This window comes from Salmo trutta, chromosome 24 (genome assembly GCF_901001165.1).
Source record: "Salmo trutta chromosome 24, fSalTru1.1, whole genome shotgun sequence".
Classification (NCBI taxonomy): domain Eukaryota; kingdom Metazoa; phylum Chordata; class Actinopteri; order Salmoniformes; family Salmonidae; genus Salmo; species Salmo trutta.
Genome location: NC_042980.1, coordinates 2,058,105 through 2,082,270, shown reverse-complemented (window position 1 = coordinate 2,082,270; position 24,166 = coordinate 2,058,105). Strand labels below are relative to the sequence as shown.

General features: G+C 41.6%; 1 protein-coding gene across 8 annotated transcripts in view; it reads right to left on the bottom strand.

Annotated features, from left to right (window-relative positions):
• Positions 1-24,166, bottom strand: part of LOC115160588 (LIM domain only protein 7) — a 123,025-nt gene that overhangs the window by 11,173 nt on the left and 87,686 nt on the right. For 6 of the 8 annotated variants that reach the window (XM_029710750.1, XM_029710751.1, XM_029710757.1 and 3 more), the window contains 8 exons: positions 19,990-20,346; positions 19,490-19,604; positions 17,267-17,428; positions 12,612-12,784; positions 12,271-12,334; positions 4,493-4,543; positions 1,334-1,359; positions 603-710 (listed from right to left, as the gene is read on the bottom strand). In XM_029710750.1, the coding sequence (XP_029566610.1) occupies positions 603-710; positions 1,334-1,359; positions 4,493-4,543; positions 12,271-12,334; positions 12,612-12,784; positions 17,267-17,428; positions 19,490-19,604; positions 19,990-20,346 (1,056 nt within the window). The remainder of the gene's footprint in view (positions 1-602; positions 711-1,333; positions 1,360-4,492; positions 4,544-12,270; positions 12,335-12,611; positions 12,785-17,266; positions 17,429-19,489; positions 19,605-19,989; positions 20,347-24,166) is intronic. The other 2 variants (XM_029710756.1, XM_029710755.1) reach the window with 2 other exon arrangements.

Here is a 24,166-nt window from a genome sequence, read left to right as displayed (position 1 = left end):
CCCCTACTGACAACCACTTTTAACCACAATTTGATGTAAGAGGAAAATAGTCTCTCTTGTTAAACAATAGAAATAGAAAGGTTTCTGGTTTCATGGTAATGACAAGGAAATTGCTTCAACTCATTCAACAATTGACATCCCTTAATATCCCAACAAAAAAAGAATTACCACATTTTAGTCTACCAAAACCTAAGAAAAGGGCAATTGGAAGACAAGGATTAGCTGAAGTCTACCTAACTCCTGAGAACAAAAACTGAAACAATCCCAAAGTTTCACCTTCAACCGCTCAGCTCTACATTCCAGCTTCATTCCCCAGAGTAGGTGAACCTTGTTAGATTTTCTGCCAAGCTTCTATGTCTCATTAAGAAATTAGGCCGTTTGACCTGCGGGGAATACAGAGTCTAGGAATAACGAGCCTTGGCTTCTAGTCTACAGCTGCTCTGCAGGGGTCAGTTTGGACACATTTTTATCTCTCTACCTCCATAAATAGACCTCGGGAGTAATTCACAGTATGCACACACACACTTCAAACAAACAAACAATCAAAAACACACGCAACAATCAACTCCACCCCCCCCCCCCCACAAATACTACACTGTTACCTGTAGGAGTCTCTCCTGCTCCTTCTGCCATTTCTCCTGCCTCCTGCGCTCCTCCTCCGGGTCACAGGACAAGCGGTTAGAGGAGGGAGCGATGGAGGCAACGGGCATCTGATGGAGGAGAGGAAGAGGAGAGTAGAGAAGAGACATTGCCATTATTCCTTTATAGGTGAACAAATGTATCCTGCAAATACACAAATTACTTTATTGTGTATAAGTAATTCTTACAGTATGTTAATCACACTTAATCAACAAAGCTATTTGAGTCTCCCCAACCCTTATACATATTGTCATGCATATCACTTGTTTTTCATTTAAATGTTTCATTGTTTATGTATTAACATGCTACCCATGTACAGTATTTCAGTGTCTATGACTAAGATGAAAAGTTAAAACTTGAACTGTTAGTTAAGTTATTCCTTTAGTCAACCTTTTCAAAGTGAGCCACAGATGCTTCAGTCCACTCAAGTTATCATCCAATTTCAAAGATTGAGTATGTATGAACAATGACACAAAGGTTGGGACTAGCATTTTCAATCAAGGAGTTTAAGGGGGCTCAGGATCCTGCCCCTGGTGTGGTAGTTAAATAACCCATTACTATCCCACACAGTAAAGATGTCACTCAGAATGATGGGTCAATGCATTGTAAAAACTTAAGAACATAAATATGTACTTGAGAGAAAAAAAAACACTTGCTTGTAAACATTTTGTAAATATTAAATAGAATTGCTTACATCTGATTTTGCTGACTCTGATCCTCCTTGAAAAAGAATAAACATCATCAAATAAATCGATCTAATGGTTATAGTCACATCTCAGAGTGATATACAGCATTCAGTATATGCTCCCATGAGAAGCATTGTTTCTGCATTCTAAAATACTACATCATTGTCATGTTCGTTAAGACAGTTAAAAGTTTGCTAAAGCAGACACACAGACTGACACCTAGGATAGATATAATACATGTATTTAAATCTCACACACCTGGAGGCTACACATGCTACCATACAGACCAAAAATGGACAGGCTTGTTAAAACCTCAACTCTTATCTGAGGTTGAGTGTGTGTTCAGATTTTAGTGTTTCAACTTCTAAAACTTTTAAATGGTGTTTAAACTTTAACCAAACCCTCAGCTATAATTTGAGATTTTAAATCAAGCCTGAAGCAAACAAGATGTATTTTAAATTCACCTACAGTCTTGCCAATATTGCCACAAGAGTATGATTTTGGCAGAATAACAGTCCTTGACTGCTGAATAGTAGGTCCCAACATACTGTTGGTGTGTTACCAAAGTACATCACACTAACTAGATTCAACTTATTAACATCTCTTTTTTTGATTTTTTATGGATATAACAATAAACATGCACAAGATGCAAAGAGTCAAAAAAAAAGTCAACAGTCACCAAAATGCATGTTGATGCATGCAGAAGCATTGGCTATTAGTAATAACAGAAGTGCAAAAGCACAGCACAGCAAAGCATGCAAGGTTGAGGAGGGGAGCCAATGTGTGACACCTGGACATCATACCAACATACTGTACCATACACCTGACAGCATATGACACCCGAGTTAGCCTTGTGATGGCATTACTTTCTAGGCTTATGGCTTAGTGAATAGCCCAGAGCCATAGATATGCACTACATTACCAAAATGATGTGGACACCTGCTCGTAAAACATCTCATTCCAAAATCATGGGCATTAATATGGAGTTAGTCCCCCCTGCTGCTAAAACAGCCTCCACTATTCTGGGAAGTCTTTCCAATAAATGGTGGAATGCTGCTGCAGGTACTTGCTTCCATTCAGTCACAAGAGCGTTAGTGAGGTTGTGCACTGATGTTGGGTGATTAGGCCTGGCTCGCAGTCAGCGTTCCAATTCATCCCAAAGGTGTTTGATGGGTTTTTATTTATTTTAATTGTATTTATTTTTGAACGTTTATTTAACTAGGCAAGTCAGTTAAGAACAAATTCTTATTTACAATGACAGCCTACCGGGGAACAGTGGGTTAACTGCCTTGTTCAGGGGCAGAACGACAGATCTTTACCTTGTCAGTAACGAGGATTCAATCCAGCAACCTTTTGGTTACTGACCTAACGCTCTAACCACTAGGCTACCTGCCACCCTAAGGCAGTGATGGCCCTGTGCAGGCCAGTCAAGTTCTTCCACATCGATGTCAACAAACCATTTCTGTATGGGCCTCGCTTTGTGCACAGGGGCATTGTCATGCTGAAACAAGAAAGGGCTTCCCCAAACTGTTGCCACAAAGTTGGAAGCACAGAATAGTCTAGAATGTCATTGTATGCACTAGCGATACGTTTTACCTTCACTGGAACTAAGGGGCCTAGCCCGAACCATGAAAAACAGCCCCAGACCATTATTCCTTCTGCACCAAACTTTACAGTTGGCACTACGCATTCGGGCAGGTAGTGTTCTCCAAACCCAGATTAGTCCGTTGGACTACCAGATGGTGAAGCATGATTCATCACTTCAGAGAACACATTTCCACTGTTCCAGAGTCTAATGGCGGCAAGCTTTACACCACTCCAGCTGACGCTTGGCATTGCGAATGGTGATCTTAGGCTTGTGTGTGGCTGCTCGGCCATGGAAACCCATATCATGAAGCTGCTGATGAACAGTTCTTGTGCTGACGTTGCTTCCAGAGGCAGTTTGGAACTCAGTAGTGATTGTTGCAAACTAAGACAAACAATCTTTATGCGCTACACGCTTCAGCACTCGCTGGTCCTGTTCTGTGAGCTTGTGTGGCCTACCATTTCGAAGCTGAGCCGTTGTTAATCCTAGACGTTTTCACTTCACAATAACAACACTAACAGTTGACCGGGGAAGCTCTAGCACGGCAGAAACTGACTTGTTGGAAAGGTGGTATCATATGACGGTGCCACATTGAAAGTCACTGAGCTCTTCAGTAAAGCCATTCTACTGCCAATGTTTGTCTATGGAGATTACATGGCTGTGTGCTCGATTTTATAAACCTGTTCGCAACAGGTGTGGCTGAAATAGCCGAATCCACTAATTTGAAGGGGTGTCCCTTCGCTATCCTATATGGCTCTGGAACAGCCTAGAATTTATCATCTTTAATGTTGATTTTCAGTTACTCCTGTGTATGCAGGTTCTCAAAATGCAGGAAATCAAAAGCACACAAGCAAGAAGTGAAAATTTTGTAACCACTTCTATGGAGTCTAGTAGATTGGTATGTTGGTATGGCATTCTGACATGCTGTCTCAACTTTGGTGCTTCAAAGTGTTGGTGAAAACACAACTTTCTCATCAAGTGTATCCCAACCCTCTACTGAGGGATCCTCAGACAGTTCTCAATTTGGTTTTAATCCTGAACTAGCCACCTGATTCAACTAATCAAGGCCTTCGTGATCAGTTGTCAACTCAGAGCTGCAACAAAAATGTAGATAGATTGCTGGTCCCACAGGAGAGGGTTGGGAAATACTGGTCTAGACTCATTGAGCTCAGTGTCTCTGGGAGAATCACCACACACTCAACCCTGCTTATCACAGAGGTAGACCAGTGCACTGAAACTTGGCCCTGAGAAGCCCAGGAGTGGGAGGGAGGGGGAGACCAGTGGGGTTACACTCACTCAGTACCAGATCAGATGGAAAAAAGCAGTGGATTTTAAGCAGCGGGCCCAACATGGATCCCTAGGGAACTCCTGAGTATTCAACTGTTTGTCTCAATCTTTCCTTAATCATGATTAGGTTAAGTCATAGTTGAAACAAAAACCTGTATACCGGGAAGGTCCTTAGGAGAACCACTGGGACAGATAGAAAGAGACGGAAGCCTAGAGCACCCAGCCTCTTGATAGTTACACAGACAATTGATAATAACCCTTCACCAACACCAGGGCTCGATCAGGGGTGTTTTACCTTGTTCAAAAAACTCTGACCTCCGTTTTAAATTTTTCATGGATATGGGTTCTATGTGAGAGATGGAGAAATCAGAACAGGGTCAGAGAGCATAAGCGAGTGGGAGAGAAACATTGAAGTAATAGCTTCAATCATACAGCTACGTGCACAGATATGGTTCTACCTGTGCAGAGCACATGCCCCTTTGCCCTTCCAGTCTCCAAATTGCCTGGTAGTATTTTTTTGTATACATATTTTGTCACTGTTGTTTGGAACCCACTGCACGCAAGACAAGCTGTTAAGTTCACTAGCCACCATCCTGTATGTTGGTTGCACCTGTTGATCTGCCCTGTATGGAGCTCGTGTGCGCCCGGTTGCGCCTTTTGCCCAGTCTGTTCTGTACGGAGAATCCGTGCACCTATTATCCAAACATGTATACCTTGAGAGATGCGGTCACTGGTTGAGTGTGTGTAGCTAGCTACCTAGCCAGCTAGCTAGTTTAAATATCAACAATACTGACACAGCAGCATAACATTTCATTAACACTTGATTTAGCCTACAGCATGATCAATATTCAGTCTGGTTTGCTGATATGTGCAACAGAGAGAGGCAGTAAGACATGGAGAGGTAAATCACAATCAGTAAAAGAAATTGAGGTAGCTAACAATCAGATTTACATCAATCATCTACATCAATGGTCAGCTGATTGCCCACCCTCTTTACCCGATGTCAATTATGTCTCAAGGAGTCACTGCAACAGAGGCATATGGTATGTTATAATTTTCGAGATATGAATTATGAAAGGTCTGTGCACGGCCCTGCTATCATGGCATGGGGAACTTCAATCAAGATCTCCATTCTCCACTATTGAACACATAACAACTACATTAGGATTATGTCATCACACTGAAAACAAAAAAATCATATGCAGGGCCAGCTCCGGGCATAAGCAAATTTTTTGGGTGGGAACTCAGTTGGGGTCTGAACTTACTCTTGAGAGTTAGAATAGTACAATACACAAGGTGTAAGTTGAAAATGTGGTTATGCATCAGCAGTTTTCCTCTTCTGTCAGTCATTGACAGTCACTCAATTATCCATGTCATTTAACCATTTTTTGATCGATAAGTTAGTCTAGCCAGTTATCTAAACTTGTATTGATCATTGCCGAATACCAACAGGGCACGCAGGGCATTGTTTTGTTAGTCATTCTCACTCAGATATCATTAACATTGCAAAATGTGTAGAATTGCAGGAAATTAGCTTTAAAACTGAAAAAAAATATTTCAGCCCCTTGAAAATTTATTGGAATTGCATGACATTTTTTATAAAATTCCCCCCCAAAATCTACGCCCGATTGCAAAATGTGTAGACTTGCATGAAATTAACATTAAAACATACATTTTTCACCCCACCGTCAAAAGGGGGGGCCACAAAAAAAGCCCGCTTGGTGGTCTCCCATAGGGCCCCCAAAAGTCTAGAGCCAGCCCTGATCATATGTGAGGTCTTCCCAAAATGCTCACACAGACATATCCGACATTACAACGAAACAGTACATCATCATATTTGCATATGTATTTGTATTTATTATGGATCCCCATTAGCTTCAGCTACTCTTCCTGGGGTCCAGCTAAATTAAGGCAGTTTAAACAATTTTAAAAACATTACAATACATTCACAGATTTCACAACACACTGTGTGCCCTCCACCACTACCACATATCTACTGTAAAAAATCCATGTGTGTGTGTATGTATGTCTGTGCCTATGTAATGTTTTTGCATTGCCCCCCCCCCACTACGCTGCTGCTACTCTCTGCTATTATCCACTTTAATAATTCTAGTTACATGTACATAATTACCTCAATTACCTCGACACCGGTGCCCCGCACATTGACACATTGACTCTGTACCGGTACCCCCTGTATATACAGTACATAGCCCCGCTATTGTTATTTACTGCTGGTGTTTAATTATTTGTTATTCTTATCTTTTACTTTTTTTTAAAATTTTCATAAAACTGCATTGTTGGTTAAGGGCTTGTAAGTAAGCATTTCACTGTAAGGTCAACACCTGTTGTATTCGGCGCATGTGACAAATACAATTTGATTTGATGTTCGTGTTGCTTCACAGTCCTCACTGATCCAAAAGGTGTATTTTTGTCTGTTTTTTTAAATCTAATTTTACTGCTTGCATCAGTTGCTTGATGTGGAATAGAGTTCCATGTAGTCATGGCTCTATGTAGTACTGTGCGCCTCCCATACTCGGTTCTGGACTCGGGGACTGTGAAGAGACCTCTTGTGGCATGTCTTGTGTGGTCTGCATGGGTGTCCGAGCTGTGCGCTAGTAGTTCAAACAGACAGCTCGGTGCATTCAACATGTCAATACCTCTCATAAATACAAGTCAATCGCTCTTCCACTTTGAGCCAGGAGAGATTGACATGCATATTATTATACACTGCTCAAAAAAATAAAGGGAACACTTAAACAACACAATGTAACTCCTAGTCAATCACACTTCTGTGAAATCAAACTGTCCACTTAGGAAGCAACACTGATTGACAATACATTTTACATGCTATTGTGCAAATGGAATAGACAACAGGTGTAAATTATAGGCAATTAGCAAGACACCCCCAATAAAGGAGTGGTTCTGCAGGTGGGGACCACAGACCACTTCTCAGTTCCTATGCTTCCTGGCTGATGTTTTGGTCACTTTTGAATGCTGGCGGTGCTTTCACTCTAGTGGTAGCATGAGACGGAGTCTACAACCCACACAAGTGGCTCAGGTAGTGCAGCTCATCCAGGATGGCACATCAATGCCAGCTGTGGCAAGAAGGTTTGCTGTGTCTGTCAGCGTAGTGTCCAGAGCATGGAGGCGCTACCAGGAGACAGACCAGTACATCAGGAGACGTGGAGGAGGCTGTAGGAGGGCAACAACCCAGCAGCAGGACCGCTACCTCCGCCTTTGTGCAAGGAGGAGCAGGAGGAGCACTGCCAGAGCCCTGCAAAATGACCTCCAGCAGGCCACAAATGTGCATGTGTCTGCTCAAACGGTCAGAAACAGACTCCATGAGGGTGGTATGAGGGCCCGACGTCCACAGGTGGGGGTTGTGCTTACAGCCCAACACCGTGCAGGACGTTTGGCATTTGCCAGAGAACACCAAGATTGGCAAATTCGACACTGGCGCCCTGTGCTCTTCACAGATGAAAGCAGGTTCACACTGAGCACATGTGACAGACGTGACAGTCTGGAGACGCCGTGGAGAACGTTCTGCTGCCTGCAACATCCTCCAGCATGACCGGTTTGGTGGTGGGTCAGTCATGGTGTGGGGTGGCATTTCTTTGGGGGGCCGCACAGCCCTCCATGTGCTCGCCAGAGGTTGCCTGACTGCCATTAGGTACCGAGATGAGATCCTCAGACCCCTTGTGAGACCATATGCTGGTGCAGTTGGCCCTGGGTTCCTCCTAATGCAAGACAATGCTAGACCTCATGTGGCTGGAGTGTGTCAGCAGTTCCTGCAAGAGGAAGGAATTGATGCTATGGACTGGCCCGCCCGTTCCCCAGACCTGAATCCAATTGAGCACATCTGGGACATCATGTCTCGCTCCATCCACCAACGCCACGTTGCACCACAGACTGTCCAGGAGTTGGCGGATGCTTTAGTCCAGGTCTGGGAGGAGATCCCTCAGGAGACCATCCGCCACCTCATCAGGAGCATGCCCAGGCGTTGTAGGGAGGTCATACAGGCACGTGGAGGCCACACACACTACTTAGCCTCATTTTGACTTGTTTTAAGGACATTACATCAAAGTTGGATCAGCCTGTAGTGTGGTTTTCCACTTTAATTTTGAGTGTGACTCCAAATCCAGACCTCCATGGGTTGATAAATTGGATTTCCATTGATTATTTTTGTGTGATTTTGTTGTCAGCACATTCAACTATGTAAAGAAAAAAGTATTTAATAAGATTATTTCTTTCATTCAGATCTAGGATGTGTTGTTTAAGTGTTCCCTTTATTTTTTTGAGCAGTATATTAGCTCTCTGTGTACATCCAAGGGCCGGCCGTGCTGCCCCGTTCTGAGCCAATTGCAATTTTCCTAAGTTCCTTTTTTGTGGCACCTGACCTCACGACTGAATAGTAGTTCAGGTGCGACAAAACTAGGGCCTGTATGACCTGCCTTGTTGATAGTGCTGTGAAGAAGGTAGAGCTGTGCTTTATTATGAACATACTTCTCCCCGTCTTAGCTACTGTTGTATCAAATATGTTTTTACCATGACATTTTACAAACCAGGGTTATGCCAAGCAGTTTAGTCACGTCACCTTGCTCAATTTCCACATTATTTATTACAAGATTTAGTTGAGGTTTAGGGTTTAGTGAATGATTTGCCCCAAATACAATCCTTTAATTTTTAGAAATATTTAGAACTAACTAATTCCTTTCCACCCACTCTGAAACAAACTGCAAATCTTTGATAAGTGATGTAGTCATTTCAGTTTTTGTAGTAGCTGACATGTATAGTGTTGAGTCATCAGCATACATGAACACACTGGCTTTACTCAAAGTGGTACGTCATTAGTCAAGAATAAAAAGGTAACATTTTTGACATGCGTTTTTCTGGAATTTTTTGTTGTTATTCTGTCTCTCACTGTTCAAATAAACCTACCATTAAAATTATAGACTGATCATTTCTTTGTCAGTGGGCAAATGTACAAAATCAGCAGGGGATCAAATACTTTTTTCCCCTCACTGTAGCAGGTGGTGTAAAGCCATAACACATACGTTTCTTCCAGCAGCAGACTATGATCGAAAATGTCAAAAGCTGCACTAAAAAACATAAATTTATCTAAGCCAATCATCATTTGTGTAAGTGCTGTGCTTGTTGAATGTCCTTCCCTAAAAGTCTGAAAGTTTGTTGACAATTTGTTTACTGTAAAATAGCAATGAATCTGGTCAAACACAATTAAAAAAAATGTACTAAGTGTTGAGAACAGGCTGATTGGACGGCTATTTAAGCCAGTAAAGGGGACTTTAGTATTCTTAGGTAGCGGAATGATTTTTGCTGCCCTCAAAGCCTGGGGGCACACACTTTCTAGTACGTTTAAACTGAAAAGATTGCAAATAGGAGTCACTACAGACCCTGGTTCGATTCCAGGCTGTATCACTACCGGCCGTGATTGGGAGTCTCATAGGGTGGCGCACAATTGGCCCAGTGTCGTCGGGGTTAGGGTTTGGCCGGGGTAGGCCATCACTGTAAATAAGAATTTGTTCTTAACTTACTTGCCTAGTTAAATAAATACAAAACTATATGAATGATAGAGCTGAGTTTGCCCTTTTTTCCCCAAAATGCCAATTAAGGTGCTCCAAAGCTTTTTACTATCATTCTTTATGTAATTTATCTTTGTTTCATAGTGTAGTTTCTTCTTCTTTTTATTCAGTTTAGTCACATGATTTCTCAATTTGCAATATGTTTGCCAATCCGTTCTGCAGCCAGACTTATTTGCCATTCCTTTTTTCAAATCCTCATCAATCCACGGGGATTTAATAGTTTTTAGTCATTTTCTTAATGGGTGCATGCTTATTAGTAACTGGAATAAGCAATTTCATAACTGTGTCAAGTGCAGTGTCTGTTTGCTCCTCATTACACACCGCGGACCAACAAATATACTTTACATCAACAACATAGGATTCACTACAAAAGTAGTAAAGATGTGATCAATACATGTTGATGATTTCATTCCTGTGTTGTTTGTAACTACCCTGGTAGGTTGACTGATAACCTGAACCAGGTTGCAGGCACTGGTTACAGTTTGAAGCTTTTTCTTGAGTGGGCAGCTTGATGAAAGCCAGTAAATATTTTAATCACCCAGAAAATGTTATCAGTACATTGTATTAATATGGATTCAATGTGACCATGCAACAAACAAAAATATTTTTTTCTCTCACAATGATGTGCTATGTCAATGTCCTTACCAACCTTGTCACAACATGTTTGCAACTTTGGGAAAATATACCTCTCTGTTGATGTCACATAAATTATCACGAATTTCACACGTTATCCAGATACTGACTGTTAGCACTTGGTAGTATATAGCAGCTGCTGCTATCAGGAAACTAGGCGTATGTCGCGGGTCACTAATTCACAGGAGAGCCATTTGAATGTAAACTTGAAAAAAAATGAAAATGTGGTTATTAGCAGAAATGCCTTCACAAACGTGAAATTTCATGTGCCTTAATAACAAACTTGTATACCATCTGTAAATATGAATAAAATTGTTAAATTACGAGCCTAGTTGGTTTAGCCAAAGAAAAAGTCAGCAACCTTCCCGCTAGCCATGATTGGCTGAGATAATGAGTGGGCTTGACATGCCGAGAGATGAGTTTGCATTGTCTATTTGAGCTGGTCAGTGTGTCTAGGTAATCCTGTCTAACGCGGCTTTAAAAAAAATGTATCGTATATTAAAACTGCATGTGTTGCTCTCCACTTCCTGGAGGACTGAGTTTTGAAATCAGTGGAATTCGAGTATGATAGCTAAGGAGATGGAGAAAACACCTGCTTCTGGATTACATTTTCAAACTAAGGGCAACCCTGGCATCCGACAGGAAATGCGTCCAACCATGAATGGTGAGTGAATGATGATTAGTCTAGCTAGCTGTCACATCCTGACCAGCAGAGGGAGTAATTGTATTAGTTTTGGTCAGGACGTGGCAGAGGGTCGTGTTTTGTATGTATTTCTACGTTCTGTCTAGTTTAGGTTTTCTATGTTTAGGTTTAGGTGTTGGACTCTCAATTGGAGGCAGGTGTTTCTAGTTGCCTCTGATTGAGAGTCCTATATATAGGTGTGTGTTTGGTTTGAGTTTTTGTGGGTAGTTGCATTTGCACTGCTGTTTGTCTAGCCTGCAAATCTGTTAGCTGTCGTTCTGTTTCTTGTTTTTCCCGTTACTCACTTTAAACAATAAATTAAAGTATGAGTATTCCGGTACCCGCTGCGCCTTGGTCTCACCTCTTCGACACTTGTGACAGAACTACCCACCATACCAGGACCAAGCAGTGGAGGATATCTGGCGAGGACCGGGGAACACGGCTGGTAAAGGAGCCGGAGAGGCAGCCCCAATAATTTTTTGGGGGGGGGCACAAGGGCAGTTTGGCGGAAAACACCTGCCTCCAATTGAGAGTACAATCCCCAATTAACTAAACATAGAAATACAAAGAACTAGACTAAACATAGAAATACATTAACATAGACCAGTGCCCAAACCCGGAATAATAAATCAAACACACCACTAAACACACAACCACCCCGAACCACATAAAACAAATACCCTCTGCCATGTCCTGACCAAACTACAATAACAAATAACCCCTATTACTGGTCAGGACGTGACAACTCTCGTCTGAGTGTGCCAGAGAGCGCAGAATAACTGTTGAACTTACGAACACTCAACACCCGTTGAATATGGCCGGTGTCAGTAAATGTCGGCAAAAAATAAATAGCGGTCCTACAGTAGCTGTTAAAAGCTAACCGTGTCACGGAATCCACGTAAAAACAAGTTCGGTATTTGTATTTAATGAATAGCGGTTTTGTTTTAATCAAAAATAACAAACCAAGTGATTTCCAGCATACAATGTTCAGCTGCACACCCTGATCAAGTTATGTGGTGGCATGCGCAAACAAAATGTGTGAATGTACATAATTGTACATAATTGAACAATGAGCATTCACCACCAAAAACACTTGTTCCTGTTAATAAAGGCTAGTCATATCCTCTCTGGTTAGTATATCTGCTCTATGCTCTTTACCTTTGTTTCTCACGGTCACTGTCTCGTCACGGAAGCCTCCATTCACTCCATTGGATGCCACATCCTGCAACAAGATGAATTAAAAGCCTGTTGAGAACTGTCTGGGGTTTTATCAGTACATTGTATTACTATAGATTCAATGTGACCATGCAACAAACAGAAATCACACGTTTTTTCACAATGATGTCCTATGTCAATGTCCTTACCAACCTTGTCACAACATGTTTGCAAATTTGTGATATATCAAGTTTTATTTGGGTATTTGTGAGTAACATAGCAAGAAAGCTAATAAGAAACATTTGAACCTTATCAACACAACGAGGTCTTCGTGTAAAACTCACAATGATTGGTTGGGTAGTGACCTTCTTGGTGGTTTCCATGGATCCCCGAGAGGTGAAATCCAAGCTGGTGGTTGTGTCGGGGGAACCTATAACTGTTGGATGATGATCCATACTGGTCAGATTGATGGTCTTATGGCTTTTAAACGGCAGGGAAGGTAGGTCTCTGTCCCAGTCTGAACGTCGCAGACGTGTGGCAATGGCAAAATTAAAAAGGGTTGTGTGAGTGAGTGAGTGAGTGAGTGAGAGAGAGAGAGATTAGGAAAGGTACTAGTACTTTAAAGGTACTACTATACAACTATATTACACAAAGTACTTACAGAATTTTCTGCATGGTATAATAATAGTAAAGACATCAAAACTATGAATAAGAGAGATGCATTCACTCTTGGCATTCTCTCAACCAGATTCATGAGGTAGTCAGTCACCTGAAATGCATTTCAACTAACAGGTGTGCCTTGGTAAAATACTTTTTTTGAATTTATTTTCTTCTTAGTATGCTTGAACCCCATTGTTGTGACAAGGTAGAGGTGGTATACAGAAGATAGCCCTATTTGGTAAAATACCAGGTCCATACTATGGAAAGAACAGCTCAAATAAGCAAAGAGAAATAACAGTCCATCATTACTTTAAGACATGAAGGTCAGTCACTAGAAAATTTCAAGATCTTAGAAAGTTTCTTCAAGTGCATTCGCAACAACCATTAAGCGCTATAATGAAGCTGGCTCTCATGAGGACCGCCACTGTCACGTCCTGACCAGCAGAGGGAGTAATTGTATTATAATTTGGTCAGGACGTGGCAGAAGGGTATTTGTTTTGTATGATTGGGGTTGTGTGTGTTATTAAAGGGGTGTTTGGTTTATGTAGTCTGGGGTTTGAGTATATGTTCTAGTGTTGGTTTTCTACGGTTTTCTAGTCTGTCTATGTCTGTGTAGTTTGTGTGGCTCCCGATCAGGAACAGCTGTACGTCGTTGTTCCTGATTGGGAGTCATATATTAGATGCTTGTTTTCACCTGGGGATTTTGTGGGTAGTTATCTTTAGCACTGCTGTTGTTATTATAGCCTGTTAAACTGTCTTCTGTCGTTCTTCATTTTTTTTTTTTTTGGTGTTCACTTTATTTAATAAATAATCAAGATGAGCATCCACATTCCTGCTGCGTTTTGGTCATCGCTACCCAACGACACCCGTGACAGCCACAGGGAAGAAAGACCCAGAGTTCCCTCTGCTGCAGATGATATATTCATTAGAGTTAACTGCATCTCAGATTGCAGCCCAAATAAATGCTTCACAGAGTTCTAGTAACAGACACATTTCAACATCATCTGTTCAGAGGAGACTACATGAATCAGGCCTTCATGGTCGAATTTCTGCAAAGAAACCACTACTAAAGGACACCAATAATGAGAAGAGACTTGCTCGGGACAAGAAACACGAGCAATGGACATTAGACCGGTGGAAATCTGGCCTTTGGTCAGATGAGTCCAAATTTGAGATTTTTGGTTCCAACTGCCGTGTCTTTGTGAGATGCAGAGTAGGTGAACGGATGATCTCCATATGTGTGGTTTCCACCGTGAAGCATGTAGGAGGAGGTGTGATGGCATGTGGGTGATTTGCTGGAGACACTGTCAGTGATTTATTTAGAATTCAAGGCACACTTAACCAGCATGGCTACCACAGCATTCTGCAGTGATATGCCACCCCATCTGGTTTGCGCTTAGTGGGACTATCGTTTGTTTTTAACAGGACAATGACCCAACACACTTCCAGGCTGTGTAAGGCCAATTTGACCAAGAAGGAGAGTGATGGACTACAGCATCAGATGACCTGGCCTCCACAATCGACCTCAACCCAATTGAGATGGTTTGGGATGAGTTGGACCGCAGAGTGAAGGAAAGGTGCTCAGCATATGTGGGAACTCCTTCAACACTGTTGGAAAAGGATCCCAGGTGAAGCTGGTATAGAGAATGCCAACAGTGTGCAAAGCTGTCTTCAAATATTTTGATTTGTTTAACACTTTTTTACTTACTACATGATTCCATATGTGTTATTTCATAGTTTTGATGTCTTCACTATTATTCTACAATGTAGAAAATAGTAAAAATAAAGAAAAACTCTTGAATGAGTAACTTTTGACTGGTACTGTACGCTACCGCTTGGAAGGGAAAATAAGGTTGTTGTTATGGTGTCGTTCTAAAGAACAGCGAGGATAACAGAGAAACCACCTTCCGCACCCATGCACAATCTACAAACCCCTAGCTTTCCCAACAGGTTTACACGCTCTCGTACAAAAGCGTCTATTTTGATATGCATTGCACATTCAACAGATCACACAAATCAATACACTGACTGATGTTTTGGTGGTGTAATTGTGATATAGTAGGATGGGTAAACTTGTTGGTGAAAACATACAGTGAGCTCCAAAAGTACTGTGACAATTACATTTTTGGTTTGTTTTGCCTCAGTTATATAATAACTGTGAGGTTAAAGTGCAGACTGTCAGCTTTAATTTGATGGTGTTTTCATCCATATCGGGTTAACCGTTTACACACTACAGCACATTACACAAAAGTATTGGGACAAATACACGTATATGTGTATTAAATTAGTAAAAAGTTAAGTATTTGGTTTCATATAACACTTACTAATGACTACATCAAGCTTGTGACTCTACACATTTGTTGGATGTATTTGCAGTGTGGTTTGGTTGTTTCAGATTATTTTGTGCCCAAAATAAAATAATGGTAAATAATGTATTATGTTATTTTGAAGTCACTAATTGTAAATAAATGAACAATGATGAGTGAGAAAGTTAGACGCACAAATATCATACCTCTCCCAAAATGCTAACCTCCTGTCACGGATCCCTCCGGAACTGTGTCATTACGCACACCTGGTCCCCATTTCCCTGAGTGTAATTGTATAAATCTGCCCTTTGGTTTCCATTGGGCTGTCAATTATTGTTCCAATGTCCATTGGTCATGTGAGTACCTGTGCTGTGTTGGTTTTCGTGCCGCGTGTATTGCGCAGATGATTACGGGTCTCGTCCCGTGTGGTATCATTGTGCGCTTGTGTTATTTATTCGAGGTACTCGCTCCTTTTGTTTTTGGGTTTCAACCCTGTGTTTTGTATACATGTTTATTTGGTCTTCGTCTCTGTGCCTTTACATGGCACGCTGTAATTTGATCCCTTTATACCAACGTGACAGAATAATCGACTATTAAGGGAGACAGCGGGATTGGCCCGCCCGATGACGCTGCGACTGGTCCGTCCGGCGCTGCTGCAACTTAAGCTGCTGCAACTGGGCCGTCCGATGTCGCCACAACAGGTCCATCCAACGACGCAACTTCGGCAGTGGCAACTGGCCCGTCCGATGACACAACTTTGGCAGCTGCATCGGGTCCTGATCGACCCGCACTGCGTTCCTGTGATCGTCCTCGGGGTCAGTGTCATTGCACTGCTTGAGCAGTCCATTGGTGGTGTCCATTGGTGGTGTGATTACCTATGCGTTGGTGCAGCTGTTATGCTGTGTGCTATATATATTGTGTATTATGGGTATCGTGTGTTTTTGTATACGTGTTTTGTTTTGGGTGTATTAAAAACCTCTAATTTGTTTTCCAAAAACCCCTTACACTGTCTCCAAAATCCTTTATACCAGCGTGACACCTTGCCTTGTTATTGCAATGATGAGAGGTTAGCACATCGTAGTGGTATGATATTTGTGCATCTGTAACTTTCTCACTCATTATTATTTAGGATTATCCATAATCATGGTATCATCCACCTTAATGTAGAGTCAAAATGACACAATACATTATTTACCATTCACTTCTATTAAGCACAAAATAATCTGAAACACAACAAAAACAAACAGAAAATGTGTCCAACAAATTTGTAAAGTCACAAGCTTGATGTAGTCATTGCGTGCTATGAAAATGAGACCAAATACTTAACTTGTTATTACTTTAATACACAAGTAAATTTGTCCCAATACTTTTGGTCCCCTATTTTAGGGGACCTATGTACAAAAAGTGTTGCAATTTCTAAACGGTTCACCTGATATGGATGAAAATACCCTCAAATTAAAGCTGACAGTCTGCATAACCTCATACTCATTGTATCATTTCAAATCCAGTGCTGGAGTACAGAGCCAAAAGACCAAGTTCGGACCTGTGGGATCTTGTGCCTGAGTATGAGTTAATTCTCCACAAGGTAGACACCACATAAGGAATGAACAAAGGAGAACAGAGGGAGACAGAAACAGACAGTGATAAAGATTCAGAAACACAAACAGACTGTCAGACAGACAGACATAGAAGGGGAAACAGAAGTATAGAAACACAAGCATACAGAAAGTGAGAGACAGACAGACAGACAGGCAGGCAGAGACAGTGAAACTACAGACAAGGAAGATAGACAATACTGGGCACACATATCACTAACTAAAGGGTTATTCCAGAACAGAGGACTAGAAAACTAAGGAAATGATCATTAAACAGCCATTAAATAATTGAGCCATGATACCAGAAAAATGTACTGACCAATTTAACGTGTCGCAATAGTTTACCAACACAGCAAACATAAATAACACTGACATTCTACCAATACAAATACTCTGTAACAACACACACATTCTCTCTCTCTCTAGTCGTCTACTCACTGTTCCTGCCGTGACGGCGTATGTCCATGGTAAGGCTTCCCTGCTGCAGAGCTTGCTCTGTGCTGCTCTTCCACTTGCCGTAGCTCATCCCTGCCACCCTTTGCCCGCTCACCGACAGCACCTCGTCGCCCACCTGCAGTTGGCACAGCTCTGCTGGGCTGCCTGCGGGGCACAAGAGAGGGGCAGCGAGGTCAGATATAGAGAGGGTAAAGAAGGAACAGAAGGAAGGAACAGTGGTCAGATATAGAGAGTGTAGAGGACACAGGGGGTGAGATAGATATGTAGAGAGGGAATCGGGTCTCAGATATAGGGGCAGAGAAGGCACTGGGGTGAGTAATAGAGAGGGCAAGACAGGTGTCACAGTAGTGATGTAGACCAGTCAAGATACATTTAAACTGTTACAATAGAGAGATGACAGAGATAGGACAAGGCAGCGATTGCAATAAAACATCTCAATTATTTAAAGTGGCTTCAGCTTCTCGTCTCCTTCCCTCATTTGCATTGATGAGAAAGAGCTGGACTACTGAAAAGTCAGGGGTGGAATGACAACAGGTACCAGGTACTCCCCTAGTACATACAGTATAGGCTAGAAAGAGACAACCCCAGCAAATCTGACCTAGATAGAGGCTGCCCTACATAAGGCCGGGCACATGATTTGCAACTGACTACTTATCTTCTAGTAATTTTAAGAAACATTTGTGTGTTGAAAATGCCTAGCCACTTGTATAACATATTTGCATACACTTCAAACACTTCAAAATACACCAGACACGCCACTATGGGTTTCTTCACGGTACCCAAACCAAAAAGAGATTAGTTATGTATAGAGTCACGTCATCGTGGAATGCGCTGCCATCCAGATGCAAAAACGAAGTTTAGCAAAAAAAAATATATATATTTAAAAAACACTGTATCACAGTGCCTCTCCTCTTTCTAAAGATCTAATTTAACTGGACTGTATATAAGAATATGAAAATGTATGTATAAATAGTGTGTAAATAGTATTTTTTTGTTTTCTCTTGGTGTCTTTCCTTTACATAACTCTTATTTTATGTAATATAGTTGACCAAGCTACCAATTACTTCCCACTGGAAGAAGTTAAGCTACACTAAAGCTAGCCTTAAGAAACATATAGTTTACTTAACTAAACTACTTTGTGATAAATACTAATATCTAAATCTGAAATATCATAGACTACAAATTTGCAAGAACAGATCACTCTGGAGTCAACTGTTAACATAATGTTTAATTTAGTCTATTAAACGCAACAACTGTCTCAAGTGTGAATTAGGAAGGTCTGATGTAAAAAATGTATGAAACTTCTTGCCTACCTTTTTAGCAAAAAACAAAGTGTAGTTGTAGTAGTTATTTTCACCGCTACATGGCAAAATAGTAACTAACTACTAAAAACACTACCCATATTTGAATTTAATTCAACTACCAACAAGCTACTGCAAAATGTAGTTCAATTACTTGTATTTCACTATTTCACAGTCTATTGGCACTGTACTAAGGTATCTGGCACTATGTGTGGTTGCCAGCAGAGGCAGAAATTGGAGGACGGGCTCATTGTAATTGTTGGAATAGAATCAAATGAATGGTATCAAACACATCAAACTCATGGACCTCCAGCTACTGGTGCAGTGTTAGCAGTGGAATGGTATTTACTCTTTTGTGTGAATTATGAATGGTTTTTGAACAAAAGGGAGTGAAGCCATTGTCCACAAATCAAATCTCACCAAGCAACTACAGTCCTTTGTTGCGTGAGAAGTCAGCTGAAATACATTTTGGTAATGAGATGCTGAAAAGGAAGACTGCAACAAGGACACGGTATATTTGCTCATAATTGATCAATGATCATGTCCTAGGGCAGTTTTCTTCCCAGTGTCTCACACATTGTCCATTGCTTAAATAAACAACCTTTAAAACTTTCTCACCGAGATGAGAGATGAGCCTGCTGTGCCAGTGGAGGCTGGTGTCACTTTAAAAATGATGTGCTCATTGTTAAGGCTGGAGTATCAAACACATTAAACATGGTTCCGAAGTGTTTGATACCGTTATAATAACTGCCATTACTCTGTGCTCATTCTTCCTTCACTATCCTCCAACAGGCTGTCTGTACGAAGGCCCGGTTTACAATCAGACAGTTGTTACTCTTTGTTTGTGTTAACCATGCTAAATGTGTGTGTTTTGTGCTAAATGTGTGTGTGTGTATGTGTTTACCTGGTTGGATGGAGGTGACGTGTGCTCCAGTGGAGTCCCACTCTGCCTGGAAGCCAAAGTCTCGACTGCTGTTGGGCTTCTGGTTGAGACTGATCCGCATGTCAGCGTAGCTCTCCTACACAACACACACACACACATTAAGAATGCCAGGTTGTGTTCCAAAGCCAAGGAAATAATAACATTTGTTCTTCACTATAAATTATTAGTTGCTGTCTGACAATGGAAAGCATCGCTCCTACTGTATCTCCTACTGTATGTAGCACTAGCTGCATAGTATAGTATGCACAGTGACACTACAGTATGCAGTACACATCGTACTCGCTTTCTCGCTCACTCGCTCCAGTACTGTGTCTGCTATTTACATTCCAAAATGTCTTTAACAAATTGGTTTTACATGTGATGTCCTTATTACTATGTGCTATTTTTGGCTTTGGCTCTGGAATACTGCAAATGTGCCCTGAAAAAGTCTAATCTGCCTAATAACCAAAATCTAAACCTACCTGGTTTGTGTCTTTTGTAGGTAACGGACTGACTGGGGCTGGGTAGGCCACTTTTGGGGTCTGGAGGGCGGGTGAAGGACTCCTGGCCTGAGAAGGGACAGGAGAAGGGGCCAGGGTAGGGGCAAGTGTTGTGGCAAGTGTGGGGGTCACACCCCTTTCTTCTTCTTCTTCTTCTTCTTCTTCTTCTTCTTCTTCTTCTTCTTCTTCTTCTTCTCCACTGCTGTGGGCAGAGCTGGAGAGGGAGTGCGCCTTGTCCTCAGAGGTCATGACCTGGATATAGCGGCTCGGGGCCGACGGCTTCTTGGTGAATTCCGTCTCTCCGTTCACACTTTCCTGAGAGTCAGCCATCAGAGGAGCCTACAGTGCATTCGGAAAGTATTCAGACTCCCACACTCCCCCCCCTTATCAATCTACATACAATACTCCATAATTACATTTTTTGAAATGTTTACAAATTGTCCTGTTGGAAGGTGAAACTTTGCCCAAGTTTGAGGTCCTGAGCGTTCTGGAACATGTTTTCATCAAGGATCTCTCTGTACTTTGCTCCGATCATCTTTCCCTCAATCCTGACTACTCTCCCAGTCCTGCAATTGAAAAACATCCCCACAGCATCATGCTGCCACCACCATGCTTTGCCGTAGGGATGGTATTGGCCCGGTGATGAGCGGTGCCTCCAGACGTGATGCTTGGCATTCAGGCCAAAGAGTTAAATCTTGGTTTTATCAGACCAGATAATCTTGTTTGTCATTGTCTGAGAGTCTTTTGGGTGCCTTTTGGCAAACTCCAAGCAGACTGTCACATGCCTTTTAACGAGGAATGGCTTCTGTCTGGCCACTCTAGTATAAAGGCCTGATTGGTGGAGTGCTGCAGAGATGGTTGTCCTTCTGGAAGGTTCTCCCATCTCCACAGAGGAACTCTAGAGCTCTGTCAGAGTGACCATCGGGTTCATGGTCACCTCCCTGAGCAAGGCCCTTCTCCCCCAATTGCTCAGTTTGGCCGGGCAACCAGCTCTAGGAAGAGTCTTGCTGGTCTCAAACTGTATTCTTGGGGACCTTCAATGCCAATGTTTTGGTACCCTTTCCCAGATCTGTGCCTCGATACAATCCTGTCTCGGAGCTCTACGGACAATTTATTCGACCTCATGGCTTGGTTTTTGCTCTGACGTGCACTGTCAACTATGGGACCTTATTTTGACAGGTGTGCCTGTCCAAATCATGTCCAATCATTTGAATTTACCACAGGTAGACTCCAATCATTTGTAGAAACATCTCAAGGATGATCAATGGAAACAGGATGGACCTGAGCTCAATTTCGAGTCTCATAGAAAAGGGTCTGAATACTTATGTAAATAAGGTAGATTTTTCATTTTATTGTAATTTTTTTTGCAAACATTTCTGAAAACCTGTTTTTGCTTTGTCATTATGGGGTATTGTGAGTAGATTGATGATCATTTGTTTTTATTTAATCCAATTTAGATTAAGGCTCTAACGTAACAAAATGTGGAAAAAGTTAAGGGGTCTGAATACTTTCCGAATGCACTGTATATTTATATGGTTAAAAGGGAGCCTATTTTTACATGGTTAAATGTACTTTGATAGAATAATTAAAAGTTGTGAGCAAATAATAATCAAAGTCATAACAAGCCAACAGTAAACCTGTCGTCCCCACGAATGATGCAGCGCCAATCAAGGTAGTTTTGTAAATGCCGGAGCTCTACGGCAAAATGCATCATTCACCAATGTTTCGTCAAAATCTGGCCAGTGGTGTCGGAGATATCACGTGGGTTAGTAAGACTCATATCCCTGAGCACATGTGGCAAATTTTATGACTGAGTCAAACAGATCAAGAGAAATAAACATGTGCCAGTTATAGTGCCACAGTGTGGTTGATAGGAATGTTCTTGTACATTCTGAGTCTTGAAAGTGTTTGCAACATGTGTACCACATTTTGTCACAATACAAATATCCTTGACTAATTTATTTACATTTATGTACCAGACTACACCCAAGTGAATGTTTATGGGCCAATAGCGTTGTTGTTTTAGGTACTAGCCTGAAACATATTGCTTGAGAGACCTTTGTCCCTAGATCCCACATATCAAGTTTTGTGCAGATCGGTCATTCGGTGCCAGAGGAATAACTTTCATTCTAAATTACTTTAGGTCAAACGGGGTCAGACTCTTGGCCTTTCAAACGCTTGTTATAGTGGCACCATCTGGCCAATCAGTGTAATTTTATAAATGAAGGATCTCTATGGCAGACACATCATTTCATCAAAATCAAGCCAGTGGTGTCTGAGATATCATGTGTGATGTACGTATAGAGGACACAGATCCATAGTCCGATTTCATTGCGAGGGACAATTATAAAATGATCAAAGTCGTAAGCCAATAGTTTTTTCATTATTACTATTGTATCAAACCCTATAGAGACTGAGAGATGTAAAGTAACTATTTGGACAACACTGTCTGGAGGTCTCTCAAGCTTAATGTACAATATACTAATACTAGTTAGAATTGTTGCTAGCTCCAATGTGTTGATGCTAAACAACTTAAAGAGATCGTGCCTGAACAAGTTCATGACACAAGTTATTCGCTCGTGGACAGATGCACGTCACATAGGATGGTATCCCACAAACTGTGGGATGCAAAGACTAATGAGGAACTTCGTTCCGCTGTGCAAATTTCTTCTTCACTGATCATTAGGAACAAATCACGATTGAACAGGTGTTTGCATCTTTCTCGAATTTTTGACAGGAGGGGACATTTTGGCCCATGCTTTGGCTGAGTGTTTCAATTTGGGGGGGCGGGGGGGGGTGGAGACTAGTCTCATTGATATATTTTATCTTCCATCTCCCCCTAGAGCCTAATCGAGCATCTGACTTTATGTTCTGGTTTTCCGAGATTTCTAACACTCAAATAATCACTCAATGTCACAACGTCCACAGAAGGTGGCGCCTCTCTCCGGTCGGGCGGTGCTCGGCGGTCGTCGTCGCCGGCCTACTAGCTGCCACCGATCCATGTTTCGGTGTCTGTTAGTTATGTCTGTTTTTTGTCTGCACCTGTTCCTTGTTTGTAATTAGGGGGGGTATTTAGTTTGTCTGTTTGGTTTGGGGATTTGTGCGGGATTGTTGCTTGTTATGTTTTATGTTGTGGCCAGGATTTATTTATGTATTAGACTACGCGTACTATTTAGGTTTTAGGGTTGCCGGGCTGCACCCCGTCTATTTTTGTATTTTGGAGCTGTTCTCCTGCCTTATTGGGACTCTGCACCCTGCCTTGTTGCGGCATTTTTGTTTATAGATTATTAAACGTTTTGTTCAACGAACCTCCGTCTCCTGCGCTTGACTTCACCCCTTTTCCTGCCATCGAAACGTGACACTCAAACTCTGTTTTATATCAAAATGCCCTGCTAATGATATTCTTCTGATGCTATACAACTCGCCTTCGTAACAGCTGTAAGAATATTTTAAGATAAATACACAACGGGGAGGACTAAAGGTTAAGAGTGGGTCAGAGACACAGGAGGAACTTCACTCTAGGACTCATAGCTATATGTGGCAAGTTCTCATTGGTCCGAATTGTCTATACATTAGGCCTGAAACAGGATACTTGGTATTTGGCCATTGGCCCAGTTTTATTGCAAGGAATTCTAATTGGTCAACCACAGGCTAGGGTTGGGTTATAAATTACATCCTGTTGCTTTGTTCTGAGGAGAAGACATTGAGAACAGGGAAGAATGACCATCTACTTCCCAGCATAACAACTATGATTTGTACTCTTTGTATAAATATATTTTTCTCCCCTTGATTTACTTTGGGGTCTGTGTTTTTGAAGAATAACATCATCTGCTAACACAGTGAAAGTGAAGGTAATAGAGTGACAAGGCTGGAAACAGCAGCTTTGCTAAGTAAATGGTCACATAGTTCAAAAAAGCTTCATTCATTATTCACTGACAGATAAAACAAATCAGGCGTGTGAGCAACTACTACACTGGAAATAGACTACGCTGCAACCGACACAATACAACATTCCTACAGTCTTAGGTCCTGTTCATTATGTAACAAATAGAGGAAAATGGACTGAAACAGGTAGCGATTATCTGGACTTGTCTATTATGAAACATTAATTTAAATGTTTTGTTGTAGAAGTTTCAAAAACGTTGCGTGCCCTAATGAA